General features: G+C 40.8%; 1 protein-coding gene across 1 annotated transcript; it reads left to right on the top strand.

Moving 5' to 3' along the window:
* The first annotated feature begins 3435 nt into the window (after positions 1-3435).
* Positions 3436-12989, top strand: LOC102305899 (GTPase IMAP family member 7). The gene is made up of 2 exons (XM_005952224.2): positions 3436-3494; positions 11300-12989. The coding sequence occupies exons 1-2, from the start codon at positions 3488-3490 to the stop codon at positions 12235-12237; spliced, it is 945 nt and encodes a 314-aa protein (XP_005952286.1). The 5' UTR covers positions 3436-3487; the 3' UTR covers positions 12238-12989.
* Positions 12990-13257: the final 268 nt, after the last annotated feature.

Below are 13257 nucleotides of genomic sequence, written 5' to 3'. Positions count from 1 at the left end.
AATACTTCTGAAACATCTCCGTGTATTAGATGGGAAGCATTCAAAGCCTTCATTAGAGGCCAAATAATTAGCTTCACAAGCTCAAAATCTAAGAAGGCCAGACAAAAGCTGAAATTATTGGAATCAAAAATTAAAGCCACTGAGGATATGTACTTTAAGAACCCCTGTCCCAAGCTGCACCAAAGTTTGCTGTTATTAAGAACCGAATATAATAAAATATCAGCTTCAAAAGCTACAGCTAACTTATTAAAACTTAAGCAGTCCATTTTTGATCAAGGGGAGAAATCAGGTAAAATTCTGGCTTGGCGTATAAAACAATTCCAATTAGAAAGATCAATCACGGCACTTAAAAATGATAAAGGGGAAACGATCTCTGACCCTGCTGCAATAAGTGACTCTTTCAAGATCTATTATGAAAAGTTATACAGTTCTGACCTAAACTCAGGTGAACCGGACCCCAATTTTTTCTCTTTTCTTGACAATATGAATATCCCCAGAATAGAAGAAGAGGAATCCTTGAGACTGGGGGCTAAATTGACTCTGGACGAAATCTCAGAGGCAATAATGAGTATGAATTCTGGAAAGGCTGCAGGGCCAGACGGTCTGCCAATTGATATCTATAAAAAGTTTGTATCCAAATTAAATGCACCCCTTTTGGAAATGTTTTCTGAATCTGCTCAAAAGGGGATACTCCCACCCACTCTGAGGGGGGCCTTAATTACACTTCTTCCCAAACCTGGAAAATCGAATGATAAATGTGAAAACCTGCGGCCAATTAGCCTCTTAAACTCAGACTTAAAGATACTCTGTAAAATTCTAGCAAAGAGACTGGAGGGCCTTTTGCCAGACATCATCAAGGAAGATCAAAATGGGTTCATGGTTGGGCGTCAGGGATTCCACAATGTTCGACGAGTGTTAAATATTTTGTACGAGCAAGGGGGGTCTTCAGATACAGCTTTCTTGGCACTAGATGCCGAGAAGGCTTTCGATAGGGTGGAATGGCCCTATTTGCTTGAGGTTCTTGGTCGCTTTGGTTTGGGAGTGGGATTCTGTAACTGGGTCAGGCTCCTATATAATAACCCATATGCAGAAATAATTACTAATAATGTTATCTCAAAACCAGTTGAGATTGGGAGAGGTTGTAGACAAGGTTGCCCCCTATCCCCCCTTTTATTTGTAATTGCAATTGAACCACTTGCTATTGCTGTAAGAGAACACGGTATGATCACGGGTATAGGGATCGGAGGGCTCGACCATCGAATAGCTCTTTATGCTGACGATGTGATCCTCTTTCTTAAAAATCTGGGAAAGTCTATTCCAGCCATTTTAGACCTAATTGGAAAATTTGGACATATTTCTGGTTATAAAATCAATAAATCAAAATCTTCTATAATGCTTTTGAACTCAGAAGAAAGGATGAATCCACCTAAATACACCTGCCATTTTAGAAATGTGAATCAGTTTACTTATCTAGGTATTCAGATTGTCCCAAAATTGGAAGAGGTGGTGAACCATAATTATAGTCCAATTATGACTGACATATCCAAATCAGTGGAGAGATGGTCGAGTCTCCAAATTTCACTGATTGGTAGAATAAATATACTAAAGATGAACGTGCTCCCTAAGCTTCTGTATCTGTTTCAGAATATCCCCTTGCCACCCCCCTCAGACTTTTTCCTTAAAATAAGAAAACTGTTTAATCAGTTTTTATGGAATAACAAGCGTCCCAGACTTCGCTTATCACTTTTGTACTTGCCCTTTGATGCAGGAGGGCTGCAATGTCCTAACATGGTTTGGTATTACTGGGCAGCCCAGTTAAGAACTATAATGTTCTATTATGCTGCAGAAAAGCCCCCCGCATGGAGAACTATTGAGTCTCTCTCTCTTAGGCTTCCACTTCCTACATATGTATACTCTGATAAATATAATAAACTCAAAGACATTACGCTTAATCCTATAGTTAAAAACATGATTTATATCTTACATGTCACTCAAAGATATTTAAACGTAAAATCTCCCCTCTCCGTTTTTAGCCCGATTTGGGGCAACAATTATTTTGCCCCGGGTAGGGCGGACGGTGGTTTTAAAATGTGGGCAGACTCGGGGCTGGGACTGGTGAAGGATGCTTTCGGGGGTGATGGAAGACTTTTAAGTTTTGAACAACTAATCTCTAAATTTAATATTCCCCGAAAGCACTTTTTCAAATACCTACAGTTTAGGAGTTTTATCAGGTCTTATCATAATGATTTTACACATATTCCCCCGCTGTCCACATTAGAGAAAATCCTAACCAAAAACCCCATGGTAGAGGGATGATATCTGAATTATACAACTTGATGATGACATCCTCTCCTGATTCATCTGCTACTAAGCTTGAAGCTTGGAGGTATGACTTACAGGAGGACTTGACAGTGGAACAATGGAGTAGAGCATGTAAGCTAGCCCAAACACAGACAGGGAACACACGTCTAAAATTGCTACAATTTAATTGGTTGATGAGAGTGTACATAACACCAGAAAAACTTAACAAATTTAATATGCAGATTCCTGATATCTGTAATAGATGTGAAGAAGATAAGGGCACATTGCTCCACTGTTTATGGTCATGTCCAAAAATAAAGGAGTTTTGGGAAGAGGTTGGAGCAATGATAAAGGAGATTTTGTCAATTAAACTTGTGATGGATCCCAAACTTTTCCTACTGGGATTATATCCTGTAGGGTGTAACATAGATCATTTTGAAAAAATCTTCATAAACATGGGAATACTACAAGCAAAGAGAGTGATAGCTCTAACGTGGAGGAGTCTTGGCAAACCAAGTATTTCACATTGGTTCAAAGAATTGTCTTTATGTTTACCATTAGAGAAAATTACATATACTCTAAAAGATAAACAAGAAATTTTCCAGAAAATTTGGGGGCGCTACATCCAGTATATTGGGAATAAAGATCTATCTGGTTTACTGTGTGAGACAGGGACAGCCTAGCTATTCCCTGTACAGGACCACAACCATATGCTGCAAGCTGAAAATTATTCTTTAAAATCTGTCAGAGGTCTCATGGACTCAAGTGCTTTCATTGAATGTACCTTGTGTTTCGTTTGTTGTGTAAATTTGTTTGTGTATGTATTTAATATATGTATATGTGTAAAACTTTAATAAACATAATGTTGAAAAAAAAATCCCTAAAGCAAGAGTTCACTTGACAATGGTAACTATTTTAAATTAACATTTGAAATGATGACTCTGAGTGTCAGGTTGAAATAAAAAGACATCTCTGATATAAGCATACCAAACCTGATCCAGCAGTAGGACTAATGTATGAGTGTTTCACTTGGTCTGTCTCAAGACTCAGCTATGAAAGGCCATGATGTGTTTAAAGGGAGGAGACTAAAAGCAGTTAATAACAGAGCTAATACGGAAATGAAACTAGTGAGCAGCAGGATATCGACAGGGACACTTCACAGATCAACTGACTGCAAAAGACAATAATGGCCAGTAAGTCCATTTAAATCTTTTATTTACATAATGTTCAAACACATATCTTTAAAAAAACAATATGTCTGAGAAATTTCAAACACATTAAGGGTTTGTTATTTGGCAGTTATAATGTTGTTTTTTAAAGTAGCAAGGATAAATTTAGGTGCTCTGGTTCAATTTACTTTTGGGAGTAATAACTTGACCTTTTACTGATAAATAACAAAATTTATTTTCTTTTGTTACTCAAAAGGAAAGGAAGCTTTGTGAAACCCAAACATTCCTATAACCTTGATCCAGGTTTCAGAATATTATTTTTTAATCCTCTACCTGGAAAAAAAAATCAATTGGCTCCCTTTAACAAATACAGATTTCAATAGTAGGTGATTTACCTGGTGTTGTGTTCACAGCTGAAGCTCTGTGCCAAAGATAACCATACACAGAGACATTATCAGAGAGAAATGTGTCACTCAAAAAACCCAACTTTAAATTTTCAGGAGAATTCATTAACAGCAATGATGCTGGTTGAAATTTAACTTCCTGTCATGATTTTACAAAGTTTGTGTCCAAATTCATGGGCTGCATCCTCCTGAGGCCGCATTTGTAGACTGATTACATCACAGCGATGCGCCGAAGGCTGTCCAAATTCGTAGACTCATCTGAATGCAGCCGACAAATGCGTCCTCATTTTCCCCGAATTTGAAGGATGGGTCGGGTGTGTCCTTTGTGCCCTACCATATCCCAGAATTCATAGCGCGGCCCAGCCAAACTCCAGTTTCCAACAATGGCGGTCGCTACTAAGTTTTAAAATTACTCATACTAATGTTTCTGGGTCACAAAATAAACTTCTAACATATTTTCAGTAGCTGTGTAAACATCAAATATCTGCTCGGCTTATCAAGATATCGCATATTTGCAAAAGTGCTTCGACGTTTTCGGAGACATCTGCTACCCACCAGCTCGATAGCTAGCCGGGAGCTCGAGGGTTACTGATGCGGCCGAGAACGGCACAACTCCCGGCACATCATTTTCAGATCACCGCGGACTTTCGCTGCTCGGGTTAAACGTAATATATAAGTCACTTAGACAACCTAAAAATGTTATTGTTGGGCTTTTTTCAGTGTTTTGTTTGTTCGTGAGTAAATCGGTTTGGCTGAGATTAAAGTTATTAGATTAGATAAAATAAAACTTTATTAATCCCCCGGGTGGGTTCCTCCTTGGTTTTTACACAGCTGAATAAACGTCAAACAGAAAACAGATTAAACAGAAGTATGAGACGGTGGAGAATTTACGCCAGTGTCCTGTTGTATTTTAGATAGCAAGGAGCAGACAGCTGAGTTTATTAAACTCCACCGAGACAGCAGTGACACTAATCAGAAGGCTAGACCGTCCAATTTCCGCAGCCATTTACTTCCGGCTTACCCGACCTTCTGAGGACCCGGCCCACGTAGACCGCGAAGGCCGAGTCCTCAGGAGGATGCAGCCCATGAATTTGGACACGACCAAAGAATATACCCATAGGGCAGAATCAGACACCTGACAAAAGTGTGAAAGGTTTCTTTACAACAGGAGTGGTGTTCAGGGAGGATCTGCAAAAAGGTGCTTTATTTGAAACACACTCTCTGTTGCTTCACACACTCATTATATTCACAGTATTTACGCATTGTGTCTTTTGAATTTTGGTAGCTTAGCTTAGCTAATAGCCAACATACTAGCAGCAAGGCTTCTTCACCTGTCCCTTCTGCACTTTCCTGGTCATTGTGTCAGTTGTTTAGTGGCCAAAGCATACCACAAACTGTCTATAGACCCCCATCCCAGACAGGATGTATGAAACAATTTATATTGTAAGGTAGACCCTATAATGATACATACAGAGAAAAATCCAACAATCATATTACCTTGCTTGTACCCACATAGCAAAATTGGTGTGGCCCCGATCTGGCCCACGCAATGTTCTTACACATGGCCCACATACTGCAAAGAATGACGGCCCTTTGGTGGCCCAGAACTGGTTTTCCAGATGTGGCCCACACGTTCCGCTCGCACACATTGGCAGCTGTGTGAGCTTAGATTTGGAGTTGGCAAGATGGCGCCAGTATGTTCGGCTCGCCGTCACTCCTCCTCCTGTTTTCTGGTTTTCTGTTTGCTGTTCTTTGCCTTAACTGTGGAAATTAACTCGCTCTGGACTTATGACCGAAAAACTCTTTTTATCATCCGAGACTCAGCAGTGACAGCACCTTTGTCCTCTGTCTCTGATGGGCAAACAAGCGGTGCGCCTCCTCCGTTCGATGGCATTCCACCTTACCTACGTCGCACCTGGTTCCTCCCTCCCAAACTACACCGGAGAAAACGCTGGAGAAGACGAGGGAAGCGAAGTGGTCTCCTGGCTCGTACAAAGGCATTCCTGTCACTTTCTTGCCTGGCTGATCCTCTCCTCGCCCAGATGGGTTTCTGCTACTCTGCCGCGGTGAGGGGCTCACTTCAATCCAGGGGACCCTGGGTGCAAACTGTCTCTCCAACTCCGCCTGCTGTTGCTCCAGCTTTACCGGTAGGCCCGCTTCTTGGCCCGCGCCTCCCTCGGTCATCTGGCTCATTCCTCGCCATGCCGGCGGCGGCGTTCTCCTCTGGTGGGCGACTCTCTGCCATCTCCGGCCCACGCCTGGTGTCTGCTCCTTTCCTGCGTGATTCTCCAAGTGCGTCGCTCGTTGTTTCTGTTCCGGGTCCTGGGTCATCGGCTCCTTTACAGCCACGGATCCGCAGACTTGGTACTACTAATTCTAACCTGCGCCCACTCACCCGCACATCAACCCCGATGACAGCTACTGATCTCACCTTATCTATGGCTTTGATCAACACTCGATCCCTCTCCAATAAGACGTTTTTGCTCAAGGATTTTTTCTCTTCTTATGATCTGGATTTTATGTTCCTGACGGAGACCTGGCTGCATGCTGGTGAGACTGTGGCTTTCTCTGAGCTTCTTCCTCCAGGCTGTTGTTTTTTCAACACTCCCAGATCCTCTGGCAAAGGCGGAGGCCTTGCCTGTGTTTTCATATCTGTTTATGACTGTAATCAGATTTCATCTTCCTCCTTTTCCAGCTTTGAACTACAGCTTTTTAAATTAAACTCATCCACTCCGTTACTGTGTGCAGTGGTATATCGTCCTCCCAAATTCAACAAGGACTTTATCAGTGAGTTTGGGGAATTCCTTTCAGGACTTTCAGTAGATTCTGATCATTTTCTTATTGTTGGTGACCTGAACATTCATGTGTGCTGTCCATCTAAACCTCTGGTTAGAGACTTTGTTTCACTGCTGGAGTCCTTCAACCTTACTCAGTGTGTGTCTGGCTCCACACATGAGAAAGGTCACACATTGGACCTCGTCATGTCTCACGGCTTGGGTATCCACGTCTCTGAAATTTGTGAGAGTGCGTGCATCTCTGATCATTTTCCTGTTCTATTTTCTGCCACTGCACATTGCTCTGATGCTGCAGTTAAACCTCCTTCACGCCATCACCGGATCATCAATACCCATGTACCATCCCAGTTTTCTGCTGCTTTTAGAAACTCTGAGCTCTCCACGGTGGATTGGATTGATTCCCTGTGTGCAGATGATTTAACTGCTCTTTTTAACTCAACATGCACTTCTATTCTGGACCTCATCGCTCCCCTAAAATCACTCCGTCCCAAAGCCCACGCTGAACCCTGGTTTACAGACTCTGTTCGTGCTCTCAGGCACTCCTGCAGGTGTGCTGAGAGAAAGTGGAAAAAGGACAAGCTGCACATTTCCTTTAACATCCTGAGAGACTCTCTTTCAACTTATCAGAAAGCCGTTAAAGAGACAAAGTCCTCTTACATATCAAACCTGGTTAGCAGTAATGTCCATAAACCTCAGACTCTGTTTCGTGTTTTAAATTCCATTGTAAATCCTTATACACCCACCAGCCTCACACCTTCTGCCACCCTCTGTAATGACTTTTTAAATTTCTTTGTAAATAAGATTTCCTCCTTGCAGTCTGTCATCCCATCTCCACCTTCCAATCCCTGTGTTTCTTCTTTGTGCCATTCTGCCTTTAACCAGTTTGAGCCAATCTCTCTTTCTCAGCTGCATGAAACAGTCTGCAAGGTTAAGACTACAAACTGTTCCACTGACGCTATCCCCTCTCGGCTTCTGAAGCAGGTTCTGGACTCAGTTGGACCTGTCCTTCTGGTCCTGATCAATGCCTGCCTCAGCTCTGGTTGTTTCCCAACACCCTTTAAGCACGCTGTTGTTCAACCTCTCCTCAAAAAGCCTAATCTAGATCCATCTTTACTCTCTAATTATAGGCCCATCTCCAACCTGCCTTTTCTGTCCAAAGTACTGGAACGAGCCGCCCTCACGCAGCTCCAGTTATTTTTAGACAACAACAATCTCTATGAGAAGTTTCAGTCTGGTTTTAGAGCTCGGCATAGCACGGAAACCGCCTTACTGAGAGTTTTTAATGATTTGCTTTTAACTGTTGACTCTGGTTGTGCTGCTGTCCTAGTAACCTTGGACCTGACAGCAGCTTTCGACACTGTTGATCACAACATACTGTTATCCCGCCTTCAACACTGTGTCGGTTTGAAGGGCACTGTCTTAAAGTTTTTCCAGTTCTATTTGAATAACAGGAGTTTTTCTGTTCACCTTGGTGAACTGTCATCTCCCAGAGCTCCTTTAACTTGTGGCGTACCTCAGGGGTCCATACTAGGCCCCCTGCTGTTTATTCTGTATTTGCTCCCTCTGGGCGATGTGCTGCGCAAACATAATGTGTCCTTCCACATCTTTGCCGATGATATTCAGATCTACCTCCCTCTGAGGTTGGACTGCAAGGATTCTTTGCAGCCATTATTCTCCTGTCTGTCTGACATTAAGACTTGGATGGCTCTTAACTTCCTACATCTAAATGAAAGTAAAACTGAAATCATTGTGTTTGGGCTTCCTAAAGATCCCAACTTCTCTTTTGATTTTATGGGACCCCTAACCTCCGATTGTACTTCTTCCATAAAGAGCCTCGGTGTTATTTTTGACAGTGCTTTTAAACTTGATAAACAAATCAGCTCTGTAGTCAAGGGATCCTTTTATCATTTACGGATTTTAGCCAAAGTCAAGTCCTACCTTTGCAGGAACGATCTAGAAAGAGTGGTCCATGCCTTTATTACTTCACGGCTGGACTACTGTAATTCCCTCTATGCTGGCCTAGATCGTTCCTGTCTGCATCGCCTTCAACTGGTGCAGAACGCTGCTGCTCGCATGCTGACCGGTTCCAAAAAGAGAGACCACATCACTCCGGTTCTCTGCTCTCTCCACTGGCTCCCAGTTGCTTTTAGGATTGATTTTAAAATTTTACTGCTGGTTTTTAAGGTTTTAAATGGCACTGCACCTTCTTACCTGTCAGAACTCCTTAGCATTTATCGCCCCAGGAGATCTTTGAGGTCAGCTGACCTGATGCTTTTAGATGTTCCCAGGTATAGAATAAAGACTAGGGGAGAGAGGGCTTTTGCTGTGGCTGCACCCAGACTGTGGAACAGTTTACCTCCTCACGTCAGATTCTCCACAAGCCTAGAAACTTTCAAAACTGCTCTTAAAACTCACCTCTTTTCATTGGCTTTTAGAAAGGCTTAATTTACTTGTTTATTTATTGCCTTTATTAGCGAGGTGTTTTATGAAATTGTGTTCTATTGTTTCTTTTACTTGTATTTATTGTACAGCACTTTGGTCAGCCTTGGTTATTTTTAAATGTGCTTTATAAATAAACTTGACTTGACTTGACTTGACTTCCCTAAACCTGCTGTTCTGGAAGTTCAGCATTTCATCTAAACAAAAGGCACTTAGCCTAAAACTGACATAGATATGTTTATCCTACCATGAAACAATAAAACAAGGCACAACCTCTCCCATGCTCCTAGGATGTGGGTGTGAATGCCAGAGCACTCTGGAATGCACACAAAGTCTTTGCAGTCTATTAAGGATAAAACCTCTACCAACATGACATTGATTATACAACTCTAAGCATATATGAGTAGATATTTCTAAGCATAAATGACAATCAACAATACAAATCTAACACTGAGCGCTTCCTAACTACATTGATAAACACTCTTGACATGCAGACTGGAGAAGCCAGGGATCTAACCACTTACCTTCCGATCAGTAGGTGACCTGCTCTACCTCCTGAGCTACAGCCACCCACTGGGAAACATGAGTAAACCCTCACTAGGTTTTGGATAAAGTGTACACTCACAAACCTGTCCAACCTGCATTTGAAACATTGGCTACCATAGCAGTATGGTATTGCAACATGGCATTTGGGTTTTCTAACTAAAATAGGAAAATAGTGCCATCATTGCCAGACCTGGCCCACATCTGATTGACATACACCCTGACACGACACCGGTCAGTGAGAAGTTCCAGCTTGATGCAGGATCTGGGCCAGACCTGTTTTCTATGAGCCTGGGCCACAGAAACCAAACCACAATTGGGCTAGATATGGCATGCCATCACATAAACAGTGCCATCTACTCCAGGCCTGGCCCATATCTGGGTGAAATACCACTTACTATGCAAGAAGTCAGCCAGCAGCGCTGGCTTGACACGATATCCGGGCCAGACCTGCTTGCTATGTGGTTAGGAGCAAGCATTTTGGTAACAGTGGGAAGGAGCTCAGCCATCTGCCGCAAGCTACTAGTTGTTTCGAGAAGGACAGCGGACTTCTCTGAGAAGCTATCAGGCATGAAATCCAAAAACTAAAACCTTTTTGTCTGTTCAAGTAAGTAAGTGTAGTTTGGTATTTTTATAAAAAAAATGTGGGTAAGTATTATTTTGTGGGGGCATTTCTCCACAAGGAGACTTGAAGCAATTTTCTCTGCTGTTCATTAACACACACCAAAAGAACAAAAAATAAGTATATTTAATTTTATAAAAACTGATTTCTTCCAATTTTTTTACAAGAAAACTTTCACCAATCATCATTGAAATGATAAACTCACTGAACCTAAATCACTAATAACTAAGCAGACATGTTCTCAAAATGCACAAATTTATTGTCATAAGCAAATTATCTCTACATAAGGAAACACATTGAACTTCAGTGAAAAAGAACAGTTACACATGTAATGCAAGTGAAGGTACATGGACAGAGAATTTGAATGAGCTTGACTTGAGCATTGTGTGTCTAAATATTAAGAGGCATTAAAAACTAACACATACTAAAACAAGTGCCAGTTTTTGTACATACAAATAAACTAAGCAAATCAGTTTATTATCGTTTATTATTTAGTAACTATTGATATCTATGACTAGCTAGTTTATTGTGATGGTGCTTTTTTTTCTATTATTATGTTGCTCTTTGTTGTTTGCTGTCTCCTCTGTTTTTTTTTTCTCCAAACAGGTGACCCAGGAGTTTTTTTTGTTGTTTGTTTTTTTTTCTCTCTTCCCCCCCTTCTCACCGTCTCTTCTCCCCTTTGGTTTTCTTTCTTTCTCTCCCCCTCTTTCTTTCATTCTTTCCCCCTGTCCTATCCCACAGTTATGTCTGTCCCGTTTGCAACTGAAAATAAAATAAATTCATAATTATAATAAAGGTCAACCAAATGGACCAATATGGCAAGGCCATGATGATCCACTTGGTAAAATAAATCCGCTTGGCATCTTTCTTGGCCTCAAGACAACAATTCTGATGGCTATAGATCCAAACGGGACAAAAAAAAAACTAAGCCAATCAGTTCAGAGTCATGAACAGGAGATCATTAGCTAATCTCATGTGGGTAGTCTTGCAAGGCCAAGTTACAGAGCTCGTCTGATTTCTCAACAGGTGCAGTGGAACGAGTGAAAACAACAAAACCAGTGATGGCAAAGGAAACTAAGAAAGAATTCAGGATTGTGCTTGTTGGTAAAACAGGAGTTGGTAAGAGTTCAACAGGAAACACCATCTTAGGAAGCAAAGCTTTTAAATGTAAGCTAGCTTTCGGTTCAATGACAGAACAGTGTGAGAAAAAAACATGTGAGTTTGATGGTCAAAAGCTGTCTGTAGTGGATACTCCAGGTCTGTTTGACAATAAAAAAAAAAATACTGATGTGATGAAAGAAATCGCGAAGTGTATCTCCTTTGGTGCTCCTGGCCCTCATGTGTTCCTGATTCTGATCGAGATTGGAAGATTCACCAAAGAAGATGTAGAAACAGTGGAAACCCTTCATAAAATGTTTGGAAGAGAAGCATCAAGTTACACTATGGTCCTTTTCACCCGTGGAGACAATCTGGAGGGATATAAAACCAAAATAAAGGACTTAATCAGTGATGATCCAGCTATCAGGCGCTTCATCAGTCAGTGTGGTGGAGTATACCATGTTTTTAACAACAAAAGCAACGATCCCCTTCAGGTCAGAGAGCTGCTGGAGATAATCAACACCATGGTTGAGAGAAATGGAGGAAGATACTACACCAATGAAATGTTCAGAAAGGCTGAGAAAGCGATCACAGAAGAGATGGAACGACTTCAGAGGGAAACTCCAGAGATAACCTCAAGAGAAGCAAGAGCACAGGCAGAGAGAGATAATAAATTTATCCGGAGCTTTGTAACTAATACACTTCTTGGAGCTGTTGCTGGAGCTGCTGGAGCTGCTCTTAGTGGAGCTGTTACTGGTGCTGCTGCTGGTCCAGTGGGAGTTGTAGTTGGAGGTGCAACAGGTGCTGCAGTGGGTCTTTCAAGTGGAATTGTAGCTGTGGCAATGGAGAAGTGCATCATACAGTAACATTCTGTGTATTTCATTGTGCAGCAGTGGAATCACTGTGCAATGACAATAAAGGGTTATCTTATGTTCTTATCTTATTAGAAATAAGGGAAATAATAAAAGCAGCAATCTGTAACTGTTCTTTTTTACTAAAGGCATTATCTTTTCTAATACTATTGTCTATCTATGACACAGGTTATTTGAGTATTGAGTATTGATTATGAGATTCTCATTAAATTGTTAAATTGTTTAGCAAAATCAACCTATATTAAAACTGTAGAAGTAGGAAGACTGAGTTGGGCTAAGTAACTGCAAAAATAGTGATTAATTCTTCATAAATATTTTATAAATATTTAGAATAATTTCTTTTGGGTTTTTTGTCTTTAACTGTAACCTATGTTCTATTAACTTTGATTTTCAAGCACTTCATAATCAGACACCATTGGTTTCAGTTTCTTCTATCAGATTTTCTACTGCTTTTGTTGGCTTTGGGATGCAGACATCTCTCTGTCACTGCTTTTTCCACTTATAGATCAACGTGCTTCCTTATGTAGAAAAATGTAAATGTGGCAGAATGCAGACAGCAGGTAGCCAGCAAAATCTACTGATTTAGGATCATCCACACTCAATATCATAACACATGATGCCACGAAGAGAATTCTTGTTTTTCAAAAATCTGACAGAAGTTTTGTGCATGGCAAGAACATTTCTGCACAGATATTTGGGAATTGATGATCTTTTAAATAATGATTGGTGAAAGTTGTCTTGTGCAAATAAACTGTAATAAATCAGTTTTAAAAACAATTAAATATACTTATTTTGTTGTTATTTTAGTGTGTATTAATGAACAGAGAAATTTGCTTAAAATGTCTTTATCTGCTTAATTTGCTTTAACTGTGTTTTGACATAATAAATATAAGGATGCAGAATAAAAATATTTTAAGATCTTGTAGTCTAAAACACCTTGCAAAATCTTTGTAAACATAATTTTTATGTTTCTGTAATTGTTGGTCGTCTGATATATGCAAGCTCTTCAGTTAT

The sequence above is a fragment of the Haplochromis burtoni genome, unplaced genomic scaffold, assembly GCF_018398535.1.
Source record: "Haplochromis burtoni strain Fernald_Lab_line unplaced genomic scaffold, NCSU_Asbu1 Contig_1352, whole genome shotgun sequence".
Classification (NCBI taxonomy): domain Eukaryota; kingdom Metazoa; phylum Chordata; class Actinopteri; order Cichliformes; family Cichlidae; genus Haplochromis; species Haplochromis burtoni.
This window is presented reverse-complemented; position numbering and strand designations above follow the sequence as displayed.